Here is a 19,928-nt window from a genome sequence, read left to right as displayed (position 1 = left end):
CACCTTGCTCACAAGGTGAGGAAACCTGCTGAGATTGGAGTAACCTGCTGCCCCAACTTAGCCTTGAGACAAGAGACATGAAAAACAGGATGAATCAAGGAATCAGATGGTAAAGCCAGTTTATAAGCCACTTCTCCAACCCTTTGCAACACTTGGAAGGGGCCATAGAACTTGGGAGAGAGCTTTACCAAGAACATTAGGCTTCAAGGACCTTTGCCTAAAAGGCTGCAGTCTCAAATACACCCAATCACCCTCTGAAAAACTCCTCTCAACTCTATGCTTATCTGCCTGAACATTCATTCTCTCTTGAGCCTGCAATAAGTTTTGCTTAAGTAGTGACATATATGGCATTTCCCATATATGTATATATATATGGCATTTTTTGCCAAACAGCATGAATTTTGGAAATATTTAAGTAAAAAACATCATGTCAAACTTATTTAGTTATCTAGCATGTTATATGGACTTCTGAGTTCTTTCCAAACTTCTCATTCAAACCACAAAAATTGTTAAACTGTTATAAGTGAGAACACTTGTGAATCTCTCCAGAAAGTTCTTTGGAGCACTAGAATTTCAGTGGTTGTGGACAAGTTTATTTGTGAATGGAGTTCTATAGAAGGATTCCAAAGTTTTAGAAGTCACTATAATGGGAAGCAAACACATCGTTTGTTGAGATTGCATAGGGAGTCTAGGTTATAAAAGTTTGATAAGTTCTGAATGTTGTAACTTTTTCTTCTATAATGAATTTCCTATAGGGTTGGATACCTGGAGTAGATTTTCCTCCAAGGAGTTCACCAAAGATTTTCCACTTCGTCATCAAATTAGATTGTGTTTTTCATTGCTTTTAGATTTTGGTGATATTAACTGTGATTATGCAATCTAACAATTTGCTAACACTACAATTAATATATAAAAAAAAAAAATAGTAACAGTTAATTAATTTATCGGTAGCTTAAGTTATTAGAGTCTAAATTAAGTTTTTTCACATTTTAATTGTGAACGACAAAAAGAGCTTCTTACATAATAATTGCCTCTGTGCTTCAACATAAAGAAAAAGCATTTGAAACCCAATGGAGACCATAAATCATAATTGCACTAGCATGTCACAAGGGGAACTATTAAAGCATTATTGATAGGGAATGAGCAAGAAAAGTGAGCTGCTTAGGTGAAGAGACAACTATTTTCTCGAGGGCTAACACAATTCAGCTGGACCACATCTCATGAATCATGACCCTCCCTTGCCTTAGGGGCCAAACTCACTCATAAAATAAAATAAACTAAAAATAATCAAGGTGAACGATTTAACTCCACAATGTCAAAAGATTATAACACATCTTCCATGTCAGAGTTGTCTGAGCTATTCAAAATTCAAGTCAAATTGTTGGGTAGTCTGTTGAGTACAGAGTGCTCTGGCTTGTGATCACATTCATAATCAAGGTGAACAAATGCCCGCTCAACTTCCGGAAGTTTCTCTAGCTTCTCCTGCAAGGTCTCTCCGATGGAATGTGCTTCTTTTAGGGGTAGCTCTTCTGGGAGTTCAATGTCAACCTGTTTCAACAATAGAATAAAGATCATTACTTTGCTAGATATTCAAAACTAGGATACTTAGAAGAGTCTAATGTAACTCTGCAAAAATTTCATCTGCATAGCATAATAAAATTTAAAAGAAAATCTCCCACAAAATATTTAATTTGCAATTTCTTCAATGGCATCTCAAAGGGAAGGGAGGACCACAGTTTTGATGTCTTATTGTAGACTCAAAAACTTTTTTTTTAAAATGAAATAAAAGATTGAAGTTGTGATCGAAAGCTCGCCACTATTTATTTTTACTCAGAAGTTTACATGACTCACCTCAACAAAATAGAGAACACCAAAGGTGTAGGCACGGACAGTGTCAATACGCTTGACTTGAGGGTGCCTTATGACAAGATATGTTAGTTTCTGCAAGACTTCAGGAGGTGCAGACTGTCCCACGAGAGAAACTGCATCAAGATATGCAGCTTAAAATAGTTCTAAATATGAATATTACAGCCATGTAAAGTACATAAAGCGTAGCCAAGCACAAATTAGAATTTATCAATAGTAAATTTTGTAGGACGCATGCATTGGGATAAGGAAGTAGGCACTGTATTTATAACTTCAATTTCTGCAGAAAATAGATATTTTTCCTCCTTTTCCAAACATTTATTGTTTAGTTCTGGTACCAACCAGTATCCTGAATGCTACGTCCTTGATAAATTAAATATGAAACCAGAATTTATTTTGATATTCTTCTCTTCGTTTCTTCATTTTTCTGGGAGGTAAAACTAAAACCTTTTGAAGCATAAATGATTCAGATAAAAGAATATCCTTTTTCAACCAAACTAATATATAAAGAAAGCACAGATAAAAATAAAATTAACAGAAATCAATCAACATAAAGAGCCCAAATAGCAATCTCTGAAAGCACTGGAATTTAAAAAGCCTCCAACTTCAACAACTATTGTGATGAATAGTGAGAAATTCTTTAAAAGAACAAACATCCAAAGGAAGCATAACCTTTAATCTTGTAAGGATAATATGAAAGGAAGTGGTGGGTGAATAGTAGCGGACACAGAAGTAAAACTTTGACAGAAAACTTAAATGATTTTAGAGATGAACTTCCTTTTTATTCTTGTTGTTTGTTTGTCAGAATCATGCAAAAGATTGTGAGATCAAACAGAATGAAAATGAGGTTGAAGGAGTGCCTGCATTTTCAAATACAGTTTGAGACCAATTTATCATTGTGTACAATGCAAGGATGATGGCACCAGTGGGGTCAATCCACCAGAAAAATTTATCGGCAAGAAGAGCTGCAGCTAATCCAACCACATTAGTTACCACATCGAAAAAGTGATCCTGCACATTGGCATCATTTCAAGAAGTTATGCAGCTGATAGCTAGAAGGATAATACATATGACAGAAGCTTAAGAATATAAAGGTAGAGATAGGAAACCTTTGCATATGCACGGACGATATCATTTTTTGAGCTTTTACAGTATATCCAGAGGGCAAGTTTTACTACAGTAGCAGATATCATGATTGTGCACGTCCATATCAATTCACTTTTGGACAGTTTTTCAGTAGGATCATCTTCAATTAGTTCTTCTGCAGCCAGAAGCAACACCTGAAAGCCTGTAAGAAAAATGGAAGAGTGTAACAATCCCAACCTTATCAAAAGGAATCTATTCCATATTCAGAGAAGAAAACCCCTAATAGTTTCATCAGGGTGTTTTTTTTGAAAAGCATCAAGATTTTTGAATAAGTTGAGACAGAATATTATGACATTAGATGCAAATCTTTTCCAAGTTACAATTGTTGAATGTAAGAAGAAGCCTGTGAGAAACCCCAAGGTCAGATTATCTTCTGCAAAGAAATTAAGCAATATTCTGAGGTTATGAACACAACTGAATACATAATTCTTCTTGATACTACGTAGTCTAGCAAGTAATTAATCAATAGAGCGTAGTAGTTGCAATTAATTATTCTTTGAAAAATCTGATTTAGACCCTTATGTGTTCTAAAAGGTCTGATACCAATAGGAGAAAAAAATAAAAAATTCTGATTTCAACCCCAAACACTTCTACAATGTATTAATCTGATTAGTTCAACAAGTTAAGTGTATTCCCAACAGATAATCCAACATGCAATTCAGCCACAATAATCAATCACCAAATCTAAAGACAGTAATAATAAAAAGCAGTAAAAAGGTGCACAGATTTATTAATGAAGTGGAAAGCCAATAAAAAATCTATATGTTATAAATCTTGTTATTAGAGATTATTATGTATTGTATATGATAGACGAGCACTTCAATCTAGCCTGCGCCTGAGCTTTGCGCTTTACCCTTAGTTTCAGAGAGGCCTGTGCACTTGGCGCTTTTACCAACACGATATAATGTATGGGTCATAAAGCAATGGTCTCTCATTCCTTTATTATGAGAAGGGAACTTCTAAATTATCTTTTGCTTAAGAGCAGTTACCCACTGAAACTTGAAGCAGGTGCTGTCCTTAAACATAGCAATTCACAGAGCTTCTTCATAAGCAGCAGGGAAATGTGACAGGTACATCCACTAACTATATGAAAGTTCTAGTTAAACCCATCTGGAATTATATCAAGCTCAAGCCCCAAGCAGTCTCCAGAAAAATGACAAGAATGACCAAAATAACCTTTTCTGGATGCCTAATTGCTCAGCCATTATATCCCCAGGCACTTAGATGTAAATTACAACATCATGTCAGATCATGTGTCCAAACAAGAACAAATATCAGAACATTTTAAAAGCACTCTGCCTACCTCAAACTTCAAGTGATCATTGTATGTTTTATGCATGTTTAAACTGCACGAGGAAGCTCTTATTCTTAATCAATCACTAAGGTATGAGTAAGCCACACTTTTCAGGAATAAGTTCCTAATGTGTCTTTCATAAGTCCTTATCTAAATCATGCTTCACATGTACTCAAAAATGTATCAACAAACTTGCTAGTATTAAATAATGTATTTGGTTTCTAACTGTTTAGGTATTTCAATATTGTTGTGACAAGAAAGAAGACAGTTTCTTATATCAACCACAGCAGTAATTACTGATACGGGTTGCTTTAGAAAGCTTTATGTATTCTAATTAACTATCCAGAAACCATTCATTAGAAGAATACCAAAAAAAATCCCTGTATTTTCTTTTACTTTTGTGTACAATATTTCACCAATGTATTCGTAAACATTTTTTATATTTTACCAATTAGGAGTACAATATTTCAAGTTCCTATTTCTTTATTCTTAACAGGAAAAGCCAATTATTAAACATCGATTATGTGGCCTATGCTAGAAAGTTGATGTGATCTGGTCCAACTATCCAGAAACCATTCATTAGAAGAATATGAAAACTAGTTCCCTGTTTTTTCTTTTACTTTGTATACAATATTTCAATAAATTAGGAGTATTTGTAAACACTTTTGATCATTTATATAACATACAATCAAGTTCCTATATTTTTAAACTATCAACAAGAAAAGCCAATTGTTAAAAATCAATTACATTGCATTTACTTTGCTTTATATGTCTTCAATGAAATGTAATTTGATAATTGGATAGGTTCAATTAACAAACAAGTTCACCATAAAAAAGGTAGTCAACAATGACATGACAGAAAACCAATGGAAACCTAAGGCAGGTGAAGGTACTGCAACATACCAAGTGTAGCCATGACAGCAGCAAAGATAATTATGCCTACTGGCTGCACCCTCAACTTTCCAATAGGATATTTGTAGATATTTATGTTCTTCATTGCCAGGTGAGTGAACCAAAGAATGCCACCGGCCATGAGATCAAGTAAAGAATCTAGTGTTGATGCGGCAATGGCCAAAGATCCACTCTTTATTGTGGCATAGACCTGCACATTGTAATGCATATTGTTATTCTGGGAGTTTGTAAATGAGCAATGGGTTATATATATATTGATAACATAGGGAACCTTACTAAAGAAGATCCCTTTGGACTTGCCTCTAGCCAGTAAGATATTATATAAAATGGTGATTCAGGGGTGTCTGGATACATGTTAATCAATTTAATACTTTTGTCATATAAAATGAATTATTTTAAGTGCTTTTTAACTCGAAGTATATATATTCTTCCAGAATATTGTTTGGTTAGATTACATTATTTTACAAGTTCCACCTTTGAGCTTTATCAGAAATAAAAGTTGGATTTCCCAGAGCTTTTAACAGTTTTTTAAAAAAATAGGGGTTTTTTCTTTATCAAACTCAACTGAAAACATATATCCTGTAAAACATGAACAAAAATGAAAGCCCGTCTTATTTATATATGCCTCAAAGTTTTAAAACACACCATCCAGGTCAGAGACACCTTCTTGGAGTCTGGTAGACCATGAAAATAAAAAAGTTATATATCTACATCACCTTAAATGCCAGAAGTATTATATTTGCATAATTAGATATCATCATTGCTCTTTCCTGTCGAACATCTTCTTTAGCCTGTCCATCCTCATCAATACCGTTAGATGTCACCAACAAATCGACTTCTTCAAAGGAATTCATGGTATTAATTTGTCTTTCATAGTACTCCCTTTCTCCTGAAGACAATGCATTCATTCATTGTAAGAAAAGGAAGAAATTTTTAATTTCACTCATGACTTTATATTCATAATCTCATTTCTTCTTGTTCCCCAATTTAAATGAAACTTTAAATTCTTCTCCTAGCTACTTCTTAGGCCTACAGTACAATACATATATATATATATATATATATATATATGTGTGTGTGTATGTCTGCGAATTTAAAAACATATGAATGAAAATATATCTCATCTATAACATGGTTTAAATTTCCAAATTTTTATATTTTAAAATTATGCATAAATGATGAGTTTATAAAGGAATAGCAAATAACAACGCAAAATTTGTTACACACGAATGAAAACAGATAATCTAAAGGATGAATTTTTTTAAAATGTTACTTAAATGAAAAGTTATTGAGTTGGGTAACTTGATCCTTATATATACACAATTGATTGAGTTAACAAGCTATGATTGATCCAAAACATCACCTTTTTTTCACATTCAAATAGGCCTAACATTGACACCAATCACAGCATACACCTCAGCAAGTTGAGAGAGAGAAAAAAAATGTGAAATGTTGTGTAAAAGTGTAAAAGACTAACAAAACGAAGACATATTCTCACGTTTTCAAGTCAAAAGCAATGAGTTAAGTTTGTTCTATCCTATGTACTTGCCTGTATATATTATATGAACCCATTTATTTTCCTGTATTTTTTTCTGATAAATCAAACACAGAGACAGAGACAGAGACAGAGACCTTTGGTTAAGCCGGAGGCTTTGGAAAGGTCAAGGTCGAATATATCATCAGACTCAGGGTCAATACCAGAGCGAAGCTTATCAGGCAACCTTGACACGAACTCGCTCCTCAGCGAGTTCACCGAGTACCTCCGACTCATTCTCCTCCCTCTTCCACCACTTCTACTCGGCCCCAGAATCGGCGTTTTCAGATCCGTACCCTCCATATCTCTCTGTGTTCTTATTTTTGCTTTGTCTTTGTCCCTCTGTGTTCATGTGTCTTCTTCTAAGTTCTATCATCTTCATCTCTCACTCCACTCACACGTCTTGTCATGTAATAATATCTCATAGTACTAGGAATAATGGTGCTAACTAAGACAACATTTCTGTTTTTTTTGTTTTTTTTGAAACCAGTCGTCAACACTTTTAGAAAGTAAAAAAAGGCCTAGACTTTATATCAGATTTGGTACGGACTGTCTCTAAATTTTAATTTGCTATTCCTCTAATACGTACTCAATAATAAGTAAATATAAAAAGAATTAGAAAACGTACTCCAAAGTAGGCAAAGTAGGTAATGATGGCAAGTACTTTTTTTTTTTACTCGAATTGGCAAGTACTTGTACTGTCAGAGTGTACCTGATTATTATAAAATTATGTTTTAAATTTTTTTTTTGGAGAAGCTTACAACTTTATTGTTTTTTTTTTTGGGAGAAAGTACCACCTTTGTATCTAATAAAGTATAATATTAATAATAAAAATAGTAATGGTTATCGGTATAAAACAAAAAACAAAACAAAAAGCTTGTTTGGTACCGACATAAAAAAAAAAACTATATATATATATATATATATATCTTGTTTGGTACCGACATCAAGATCTCTTTACGGAACAGTGTTTTGTGCGTCCGTATTTTGGATCGCGTCTCTTTACGAACATATGTGCTATGGTGTTGTTTGGATTTGCGCATCCGCATCTGGCGTTTTGCTATTTTTTTTTAATTTTTCAAGCCGCTGATTTTTAAAGACAAAAATTAAGTATTGTACATACACTGTTTATGTATTTAAAAATATTAAAAATAAGTCTTATGGTATTATTCACACATTTAAAAATTATTTTGTTACAGTATTTTCAGTTTTTAGTTTCAGCAAAAATAAGTTCAATCCAAATGGACTATGTTGGTGAGAAATGAGCGCCTTAAGACAGATGCAGTATATATTTTCCTCTTTACCAAGAGATATGGCTTGTATGAGAAGTGCTCATTCGTTTAATAGATTTAGGGGGTGACCAAAAGTTAAGAGACTACTTCTATATAATAAAAAACAAATCAAAAAAGAAGAAGAAGCAATATGTTCACTCCTATTAGTTTACAAATTTGTTGATTATATTAATAATTTTAAATGCTAAGATGAATATTATAAAGTAAACTTGAAATTTTTGTTGGCACTAAGGCTGGGTTTGGATAGCGGCAGACAACGTGTTTGCATTTTTTTGTGTGGATCCGTGCACTATTTATGAGACCCGCAAGTACTTTTTTCAGTAAAAACAATTTTAAAATTGGGTCTTACGACACTATTCACACATTTAAAAATTATTTTGTTATAGTGTTTTCAGTTTTCAATTTTCAGTAATAAGGAGTATGTCAGTATCCAAACAGACCCTAAGTAATTTTTTTTTTAATACCAAATTGGCACTAAGTAATCTTAATTAAGGAGTTTTTTTTTTTTTTTTCTTTTTGAGAAGATTAATTAAGGAATTGATTGTAAAGATTTATAATTTACAATTAACCGATTTTGTATGGAGTATGTGCGTCAATTTTGTCTACAATGTGTATACAAAAAAATTTCATCTCAATTCTGTATAGTAATAAATGAGAACAATTAAATCTTATATAAAAAATCAAGATGAATTGCACATCCACCATAAGATCTTATGTCCCATTTTTTTTTCTTTTTTTTTTCTTTTTTTGTTGAGAAAGTTATGTCCCACTTATTATTGGTTGATGTTACTGACCTTCCTAATGAATGGTCCTCTTCATTGTTTTCAACAAAATAAAAGAAATGAGACCAACCACAAGTATTACTTGGTTCAGTTCATAAATGCCATTAATGGTGGAATATAAACAAGATGATATGGTGGGCAGCCTACAAATGCGAGCATAATACATTGGGCATAGTTTATTAATACTTCTACTCAAATAAATGCAAAATAGTAATTTTATTTTCCCTAGTCTTTCTTTTCAATATCCAAATGGAAGTTCAGGGGTGTTTTCTTTATTTTCTAGACAAGTTGTAGGCTCCATATAGAGGAAAATTATTAAGTACTCCCAAAGTATCATAAATTGGAAAATTATTAGGTACTTCCGGAGTACCATAAATACATACTCCCTCCTCTCACATGAATGGCGGGTCCCACCATGAATTTAATTAATGGGACCCACCATTTATATAAGAGGAGGGAGTACGCATTTATGATACTTCAGGAATACATAATAATTTCCCATCATAAATTCATGGTAAGACCCACCATTTATGTGAGATGAGGGAGTATACATTTATGGTACCTTGGGAAACACAATAATTTCCCCCATATAGATCGTGAAAATAGTTAAGGATTTGAAATTGTAATTAGAATTCAAATTGGAATTCAATTAGAGTCTAAGAGAAAATCTAATTAGAATTCAAATTGGAATTCAATTAGAGTCTAACTTTGCACCACGTGTTCCATCTAATCTAAATTTTAAAATTTTTGCGCCAAGTTGGCTAGTTAATTCAGTGAAAAAATTGGAATTCAATTAAAGTTTAATTTTGCGCCACGTGTCTTATCTAATGTAATTTTTTTAATTTTTGTGCCAAGTGATTTAATTCAATGTAAAAAACAATGAGTTAAATATATATATAACCAATGCTTAGAGAAATTTAAATTATAATCAAAATTGAATTTTGCTTTTGTTAGCTTTCCATACAAATTAAATTGTTTAGATTTTTGCTTTTATTTTTTCTCTGAACTAATGAGTATATTTTTTATATTGTTTCTATTCAAATATTTTGTATGTCTGGTCGAACTAATATCTATATGTTTTATAACTCAAGCTAGCATCAATAGCACCACTACAATTCATCATTCACACGGGTTACATACTAGTTGCATATAAAGTTACATTGTCTTCAACTATTTTAATTACATAGTTTTCCTTTAAACTAATTTATAAAAAATAAAAAAAACCATGACATTTATAATATTAATCCATGTATAATTTGAATTGCATGGTCTATTTCAAGATATCTTACTTGCTTAAATTACTTAATAAGTCATGCAACTAAAATATACATGCATGAACATTTGATTGTAATGTAATGGGTTAGAAGACATTTATACAAATCCGTTTTGAGGGAAATTTTGTCCAAAATTTAATTGTGGGGTATAGGAATTTAAATAAGGTAATTGCACCATGTGTCATACCCATGGCCAAGGGAGCCATCATCGTGCTGAGGAGGTCACACCCTTGGACAGTAAGGCCACGTCAGTGGCACATTACCAGAAGAGATCATACGGTAGAGAAGGAGCTTCGAAGAAAGGATTAGCCCTAACATGACTGAAGGGATGGTGGCTGCCACCACATTTAATGCATCCCACCAAACCTCCTGACTGCATTTATGTGGAGAAGACCCCTGAACAGTACTGTCTTGGATGTCGCAACTCACAAGGGGTTTGGGAATGTGTCTAATGGGATAAGCACTCAAGTAGTGGCTTGGACGATCAACAAATAGAGGGCCAAGATCATCTAAAGGGAGATATATAATGTAAGAGACCCTACAGGAAAAGAGGATCAGAAAATCTGTAAAGAAAACACTGTAGCAACAAGAACTGAAATTGCATCCCAGTTTAAAAGAAATATACATAAGGACCACTCTCCTCGGATTTTGAAAAGGAAGGTTTTCTTTGCACAAAGCTTGTTTTTCTTTTCTTTCTTACTATCTTTGATTCACAATCCGTTTTGTTTGATCCATTAAAGCCTAGCTTTTAAGCCCACTCTCTACAAATTAAATTATAGAGATTGCACATACTTTCAGGCAATTCTAATATTTTAACATTCTTAGACATATGAAGACACCTTAAATGTATTAACTTTTCCATTGCATCCAGAAGTTTCTAAATTGGACAATCCAAAATTAATGTTCGTAAACATCTAAAATGACGGAATGAGTTGGATAGGAGCATCTCAAACTCATAATCCCTTTCATGCGAAAGAAGAATGAGAGTGCATAGATTTTTTGCATGATAGATGGATTCAAGACATTGCATTTTTAAAAAAATTTTAAATGTAAATGACAAGCACTTTCACAATCTCTCTCCAACTTCCTATCACCATCAATTTCGAAAGATTCATTTTTTGTCATAAATTGGGCATAGTCATGCACTATATCATGCATTTTGCAACTTATTATCTTGCCATTAGAAAATACTTAGCGACATTAAAAGGAAGAAAAATGGACCAAACTCTAAAAGTCTTTTTTACACACTTTGAAGATTTGATTTCTACTTTTGAATTTCTAGAAACGGAATTGAAAAATGGACCAAACTTTGAAAACAATACTTGTTTGCCCAAAAACAAAATGAAACTTGTAACATAAATCTGATATATGGCGATGGAAGGCGATTTTGGCCCATTAGCATTTATTTTTAAAATATTTAGGCCCGAAACACTGTTTGGGAAATAAATAGGTAAATACCACTTTTGGTAGTACTCGAGCTTGGAGAGCTCGAGTACCCCATTTTTCTGTTCCAACGTGGCGCCTGACGTTGGAACCCACGTTGGAACAGAAAAATTTTAAAAATAAACTTGGTACCCGAGCTCAGGAGGCTCGAGTACTGCTCACCCACGTTGTCTCCCTATTTCCCCACAGTTAAACCATATGTTCCCAGAGCTACCATCTGTTACCCAGAGCAAAACATACCCACAAACCAAACCTCTCAATCTCGCTATCTCCCTCTCTCAATCTCGCTATCTCCCTCTCAATCTAAAGCTATTTCCACACAAATACTCTCATTCTGCCTCTCAATCTCGCAAATACTCTCATTCTCCCTCTCAATCTCGCAAATACTCTCATTCTCCCTCTCAATCTCGCGATCTGCTTCATTCTCCGTCTCCGTCTCGCTCTCGGTCTCCCTCTCACAAGGTATGTCTCACTCAGCTTGCATGTTCAGCTTGTGGGTATTTTTGTTTGTAAATTTGTTATTTTTATGCATAGTTTGATTCTGGGTTTTGATCCGAAATTAATTTGATTCTGGGTTTTGATCAATTTGGTTAGTTAGTTAATATATATTTGTCGGTGATTACTAGAATGTTGGTCTGGTTGTGCTTGTCTTTTGGGTTTTTTATTTTCTAATTATTAGGTAAAATGAGTTTAGGGGAGATGAGAATTGCAGTGCAGTAAGTGCTATAAACATTTTCTAATTTTTATTTTCTAATTAAACTTTACAACTATGAAAAATCATAGTTAACAGTTCATGGTTAGTTGATATAAACATTTAACTACAATGAATGCATTTAAGTTCTATCAAATGCTATTTGAATGGTTATGGACACACACTGTTCTTACATACACATATAGGAGCAAATAAATGCTAACATTTTACTTATACCTTCAGCCTTGCATGTAGAAGATGGCAAGATGCTTTAGTAAATTCCGCACAATCTTAGTGCTTAACAGGTCTTATGCTGTCATCAGACAATTTTCAAGAAGCTAAAAGATATTTCAAAGAGGCTAAAAGACTAGCTTTGATTTGGTCCTCTTAATTTCTAGTTAAAATAAAATACACATCCAACAGATGTATATATTACATATATGTACTTCTTTTACTAAGGAAATTTTGGAAGACGTTACCTATGAGAAAAAAAAAAACGATAACCCTGAAACAGTCATGCCTGCCTTTCACATCCGCTTTTAACCATCCCATCTTCATATCTCACATACTAAAAGTTTACAAGCTTCTTTTGTTGCCCTCTAATAAAATGTAGCTGTAGGATGATCAATAGGCTTGAGAATAACCCATGTAATTCAATCGAGGCCGAATATTGTAGTGATTATAGCTAGGAACTCCATATTGTAGTGCCCTCTAATAAAATTCACGACGTCCATCCTGTTCTTGAACTGCTCCGAAGACTATTTCATTTGTTTCGCAGCTCTTCTCATAGTAAGTTTGAGGGCTAGATGAGAAGTGCCTGTAATGATGCTGCTGTTGTTGTTGTGGCTGTTGCTGAATATGTTGCTGCTGTTGTTGAACTTGACGATTATCACCATCCCATCCATTATAGTAAGGCTGACTTTGTTGTGCACTAGGTACGACCCTTTTTTTTTTAATTCTTTAGGGAGTAACTAGTGATTGAAAACACATATCCTAGGATAACTTACATCTTTGGAAGAAAACATTGCTCGCACCCTTTGCTGCAGCAACGCTAGCATGTAGCCAAAAAATGCAGCTGCAACAAGCACTGCTATCCCTGCAATATCAAAACACATCTTACACACCTTTGTGATCTTGAAATAAAAATGACATAGGGAAGTGTTGATTTTTTTCGTTATACCTAGGTGGAAACTACCATCATAGTCGTAAGAACAGTAGTCATCATTAAGTTGGATTTCTCGAATTGCCTAGTTTCCTTTGTCTATAACCAAAAGAGAGCAGCTACTTCCAATATAAACCAGATCAAAATCGTTTGAAAACTTTGCATCTTCACTTGGACCATCTACATGACCTCCTCCTCAACCCCATTTTCCACCTGCAATAGTTGTGAAAGGGGAGATACTCTACGCACACTGGATGTGTGTAGAAGATACTCATAAAAAATGAAAACACTAATCATTGCCTATGAATAGAGAGTGAATCAATGAAATCTAAGAATAGAAATTTACTCATTATTTCCTATGATCGGGACCACTCGAACAATGATCTTAAGAAGCCAGATTTTATCTCTAGAACTGTTGACTCCTTTTCATTAAACATTCACTTCCTTCTCCCTCCATATGGTCCACATTAAACAAAGGTGGTGCCATTATAAGTAAGAGAGCTTCTATGTTTGCTAGACCAGCTATAAAAACCAAATAAATCATCTATCACTCTCTTTGGCATCACCAGTCACCATTGTTCTCTGTACATAGGGGAAAAAAAATGAGAGCCCTTAACTTAGGAGCAACTTTGCAATGAAGAAGCAAATGGTCTACTTTTTCACTATAATGATTTACCTAGGTGATTTACAAAGTGAGACCAAGTCTTCCCATGTCATCAACCCATTAGCCTATTAACCTAACTCAAATCTTTTTTGTATAACTTTATTTGTCTAAAACCTTTTTCAACCAAATAACTATTCACTTATTATTCTCTAAGTGAGTTCCAAATTATGTACCTCAAATTATTCTCTAGGCCTTTATCCTCTAGGTTATTGAACTAACTCAAACTCTTTTGGTATAACTTCATCAAAAAACTTTTGAAGTATATAACTTTTCACTTACTATTCCTCAAGTGAGTTTCATAACTATGTATCTCATGCATTCCCCTACTTTGTCCTCCCTTTTCCTGATTACTAGGCATAGGGCATTGCTTTCCTTTTTCTTTTCTTTTTTCTTTTTTCCTCTCACATTAGGTACATTCATAACTCTTCTTAATTTATCCACCATCCTCTGCTTAAAGGAAAAGAAAATTTCATTTAGTACAAGGATTACTGGCATAAATTGGTGTATTGCTCTGGTCATCCCCTAACATCAAATTAAAAGTTCTGCTTGAGGTGATATTACCAAATTTTGTCACTTCAACATATCATCTTTTAACATATGATCTTATTTTTTATTTTAATCTCTCTCTTTTTGTGACTCCACCTTTTAGGATTACCTTAAGGTATAGTTTTGTTCTTAAATTAGAAATAGATACTCAAACAATTAACATAGTATTGAAGTCATACATGCATGTACTTAGTTTGTTTTTGTCTTTGTTTTTGTTCCCCTTCTGTTGAGATCTTAGTCCACCATTTGATGTCATAGACTCACAGCCAGACAATATATACAACTAGAGCTCAAATTTCAAGTTGGAAGAATCTCATAGGTTTTTCTTTCTTTTTCAAACTAACATATGGAAATCTGTTATTCTCTTCTTTATACAACGGTGAACTTCTAATAATCCTTAAAACTTTAGAGTTAATACTCTCAAGTCTCATTCTTTTCAAGTCTAAAGCAGCAAGTTAACCATGTGAAGAGGAAAGCTTGTAACTTGTTGGTTGAATTTGCACTTATAAAAATAAGAAGCAACATTTGTGATCGTTTTGCTCTTGTATGATACTCCATGATTTGTACTTTTTAGTTTCCCTCCCCATGTATTGATCTTTCCAACATTGTTCAATACGCATATCATGGAAGATGTTATTCTTTATGCTAAATATAGTTAAGGAAGACATGGCTCACACCTCAGTCCATACTTGTGGTGCTATTATTTCATAATTGCTGGAATTTTATTGTTTCTTCATTTTCTGTTTGATTTTGTTTTCTTTCATTCTTTCTGCTGCTTCTTTCTGTTCAAGAATGGCAGTGGCTTTTGTCTCCAATAATTTTTTCAGCATACTAGGTTAATGCAAATATGAATATGCAAGTTTATTTGAATATTTTAGATTTATTAAAAAGAGAATTTATGCAATTTGTATTGTGAAGAATGTTATTGCACCACACAATCGCGTACTCAATTTTTTTTTTGTAATTCATTTTATTCAAGTCAATAAGCCATTAAAACTCTATATTTGAGAAGAAAATTGAACTACCCATGATGTGCTTACATTTTTGGCATTTTTTGGGTGTGATTGGTATGTAAATAACCCAAATGGCGAAAAGTGACAGCATCAAAATTTATTTCAAGATTTTGTACTAATTAAATCAATTAAAATTTATTAATGACTGCAATCTCTTATTCTTTAAGGAAACTGATATGGTTTTGAGAATACCGATTGCCAATGTGAACGGGAACTTGGTATTGTGGTCCAAATGTATATCTTTCCAATGTTACTCGGAAAATTATAATTGTATCCCGGACCCATGAGCTGCACAAATCTTTTCACGCACTCACACACATGCACACATTGCACGATAAAAAGTTCTGTCTCATGTTAAAAAATAGTGAATTTAATTATTATTTTAACACGTTTTTATGTTATTTATAATTTATTTTAGTAGTGTAGAGATAAGTTTCAATTGTAGAAACACATGCTTTGATACTATGTTAATTTATCAAAAGAAATGTTAATTTGTTAAATGAATCAATTGTCGAAACACATGCTTTGATAACTAACTTTTCTAAAATAATTTATTAAATCAGTGAAAGACTGTATTAGATGAATAATGTTGCCATTTTCAGAAAAATTTGTTTATAATTAAAAATAAATAAATAAGACTGTCTTGATGTTGTTTCCAAATGCCAGATATGGACCCACATGGAGCTATACAGACTTTGTGCACGAGGCAGGATAAGCATCGTTCAAGTTTGCTTTTGGATGCTCATTTGGAAGGCGAGGTATGCACTTGTTCAATATATGTAGTCGAAAGATGGGCGGAATTTAACTTTGAAGCGTACTTATTATGTGGTACTGTAATTATTATTAATACTACGCTGCTCTATTTGCAGGAAGTGCCAGGTGTATTGACTTGTCGTCACCGAGACAAAGGTCTGCTTGAAGGAGGGGTAGATGGGTTAGATCTACGAATTCTCGCTTATATCACTGATGCGGGGTTAGATGGGCTGCTTCGGGTCCCACATATGGACATTGACCACGCATTGATCACAGCGTTGGTGGAGAGATGGCGGCCGGAGACGCACTCATTTCACTTGCCCCACGGTGAGATGACCATCACACTACAAGATATGGAGGCTATAATGGGGTACCTGTAGATGGCTTGCCGTTGGTGGAATCTATACCCTCGACGGGCAGTTGGCGTGACGTCTACAGAAGATTGCTAGGGCGTATACCGCCAAATAGAGAACTTAGAAACAACAGAAAGAACACTGGAGTGCTGGAAGGGGCGAGCATAAAAGCCAAATGGCTTGAGGATCAGTTTCGCGACCCTCTCCCGGTTGACGCCCCTGAGGCGCTTGTGCAGAAGTATGCTCGTTTTTACATATTGGAGTTGTTAGGTGGTACGCTATTTATGGATAAGTCTGGAGAACGGATCTCAGTTAGGTATTTGCAATATTTCGATCCAATCAGCAACGGAAAGAAGTATAGTTGGGGTAGTGCAGCACTAAGTTGGCTCTATAGACACCTCTGTAAGGCATCAGAGAAGACAGCCAAGCAGATTGGGGGTGCACTACTATTGGTGCAGTTGTGGGCGTGGGCAAGGTTTCCCCACATATGTCCTGTGATGAGGCATCCACACCAGGCACTGCCTCCAGGTCCACTTGCTGTCAGGTATGTAGCATCTTAGATAGTTATCGTTTTACATTTCCTCATTAACTTTGTTCGCATGAGAATTATGTAAGTAACTAATATGAAGGTTATGTCTGTGTTGTTTGCTAGATGGAAAGGGGCTAAGATAACAACTGAACATTCGATGCACGTCCTACGTGCCTATCGTGTGTCGTTTACTTCACTGCGGCCAAATCAGGTATCGTGTCTTACAAGTGGGAACCGCTTTGGCATGTAGTTTTTGTACTTACAATTCACTTTGGAGTGAATAAACATTCTTAATTATATATCTTTCTTACTTATCAAGACTTTCTCTTCTTATGCTTGGTGTTGATGACTGCATTATTTCTAGTGTTGATTTTGTATGTGTTGGATCATTATGTGTAAAATGCTAATGCCCATTTCTTACAAGTGTTTTTCAATCGTATCATCCATTGGATTGAAACAAAAAATAGGATATGATGTGAATGAAGTGATAAGTATTCAAATTCAGCATGCTGAAGTCCCTATTTTTGCAAAATATTTCAACAATTGATGGTATTCTAATCAACTCATTTTCCCATTTATCAAGTGCTGTCATTTATCTACCACATTGTTAAAAAAAGTTCAAAAAAGTAGGACTTGTTTTGATTTTGTGTAATTATTAGAATGAACTTCCAGATACTAATACTATAGTCTATTTGTTTGATATTACATCATGAGCATGTCTACTAGGTTGCTGATTTATCTGTTTCTGTTGTTTTCCAAAGGATGCTTCTTCACATCATCTGGAGGCTTGAGGAGTTATGAACACCCCCTTAATGAGGTGAAGCCTGTGCCAAGGATGGAAATTTCTGGTCAGGTGTGTGGTGTAACTTTCACCGTGGATGAAGAGTCGAAGAGGGAAAATGTCGGCATGCCAAGAGTTGGAAGTGCTACCAACTGCTCATCTAACTACTAATATTGTTATAGTTTCCTTTTATGGCATGGCTATCATTATTAGTGGGCCTTGCCTTTGATCTCCTTTTTGTTATCATACTACTCTCATCTTGAAAGGCTTGAAATGCTTTTATGGGTGCTTAGATTTATATCCTTTTTAGTACTACCAAAGACATGATTTTATGTTGCTGTACATGTTGCGTAATGTCAAACTAAGCCAGGATCTCAAGTTTGATACAAGAAATAATATGATTGCTCTTCAAGACTGATCAATGGTAGATTTCTATTTGATATTTTTCTCCATTTTTATCGCTTCTTGAATCAGGCTTTGATGATGATAATAATTTCGGTCACATTCTTGATGATAATCAGGGCAGCTAAAGCTTTTCATTGCTTTCCTATTGGTCTGATTCATGATTTACAACTTTAAAGTAAATCATCACATGACGGATAAATACTGAAATACTGAAAGACACAAAAAGAAAAAATGAAAGAAGATACGAAACCATTCTAATTAAGTCTCGCCAATTCAAAAAAAAAAAAGAGAATTACCCATGCACTGAGCTTGGTGGACTCAGGTACTAATCTGACAGTCATTTTTTTTCTGTTCTGAAATTTGGTAATTCCGGAGTAGGCAGATTGGTACCCGAGCTTGGTGAACTCGGGTACTAATAATCTGCCTAGTTTTTTCCAGTTGTCCCAAGTAAGTTCTGGAAATGGGCAGGTTGGTACCCGAGCTTGATGAACTCGGGTACCTTGTGAGGTACCCGAGTCCAGGAAGCTCGGGTACCAACCTGCCAATTTTCAAAATAGGCCTGGGTACCGCGTTGACAATTTTGAAAATTGGCAGGTTGGTACCCGAGCTTTCTGGACTCGAGTACCTTGTGAAGTACCCGAGTCTAGCAAGCTCGGGTACCAACCTGCAAATGAACAAAATACGACTGGGTACACAATGTTGACAATTTTGAAAATTGGCAGGTTGGTACCCGAGCTTGGTGGACTCGGGTACTTCACAAGGTACCCGAGTTCACCAATCTCGAGTACTAACCTGCCAATTTTCAAAATAGGACTGGGTAACCAATGTTGACGATTTTGCAAATTGGCAGGTTGGTACCCGAGCTTGCTGGACTCGGGTACTTCACAAAGTACCCGAGTCCACCAAGCTCGGGTACCAACCTGCCAACTTGCAAAATTGTCAACATGGTACCCAGTCCTATTTTTTTCAGAATTACTTTGGGCTGCACGTGCTAGCCAATACCAACATAGTAAGCTTTCACCCATAATATAAATCCCACATCTACAATAAAGTCCAATTCAGACACATATATATATAGTCATGAAATAATGAAAGAATATTGTTACATGTCATAAAAATTGATCTTTCTCTTCTTCACTAATACTTCTAAATCGTCTTCTTTTTAGTCACAAAATTAAAACAACATATAAATTACATTCCCATCAAGATATTTGGACCCACCAGCCATCTAGGAGAGACTCTGGAACGAAGAATAATCCCATTAGTTGTACAAGACATGGAGTAGTACCTGAAAATGAAACCAATTTTATTGATGACCATAATTTAGTGACTAGTGAAGGACCAAGAGTGTCTCTCTTTCTACTGTATCTAAGGTAGAGTGCTTATGTTAGTGATTTTTTAGGGAGGGTAAATAGTAAACACCTAGGCCATCATCTACTCCTAGTGTCCAGACCACATTTGATCCCAAATGCATAAACCTTTCACTCA

General features: G+C 34.6%; 3 protein-coding genes across 4 annotated transcripts in view; 1 reads left to right on the top strand and 2 right to left on the bottom strand.

Moving 5' to 3' along the window:
* Positions 1-19,928, bottom strand: part of LOC126720390 (disease resistance protein RPV1-like) — an 80,523-nt gene that overhangs the window by 43,081 nt on the left and 17,514 nt on the right. The window lies entirely within an intron of this gene.
* Positions 1,060-7,251, bottom strand: LOC126720391 (metal tolerance protein 4-like). Its single transcript, XM_050422821.1, has 7 exons — positions 6,851-7,251; positions 5,935-6,107; positions 5,210-5,408; positions 2,976-3,154; positions 2,727-2,877; positions 1,852-1,982; positions 1,060-1,548 (listed from the first exon to the last, which is right to left on the bottom strand). Exons 1-7 carry the CDS (start codon positions 7,053-7,055, stop codon positions 1,369-1,371), a joined length of 1,218 nt encoding a protein of 405 aa, XP_050278778.1. The 5' UTR covers positions 7,056-7,251; the 3' UTR covers positions 1,060-1,368.
* Positions 11,762-16,787, top strand: LOC126720394 (serine/threonine-protein phosphatase 7 long form homolog). Its single transcript, XM_050422824.1, has 3 exons — positions 11,762-12,005; positions 16,286-16,377; positions 16,489-16,787. Exons 2-3 carry the CDS (start codon positions 16,288-16,290, stop codon positions 16,750-16,752), a joined length of 354 nt encoding a protein of 117 aa, XP_050278781.1. The 5' UTR covers positions 11,762-12,005; positions 16,286-16,287; the 3' UTR covers positions 16,753-16,787.

Source organism: Quercus robur, chromosome 4 (assembly GCF_932294415.1).
Source record: "Quercus robur chromosome 4, dhQueRobu3.1, whole genome shotgun sequence".
NCBI classification, from domain to species: domain Eukaryota; kingdom Viridiplantae; phylum Streptophyta; class Magnoliopsida; order Fagales; family Fagaceae; genus Quercus; species Quercus robur.
The sequence above is the reverse complement of the archived record's forward strand: the minus strand, read 5'-3'. Positions and strand labels throughout refer to the sequence as shown.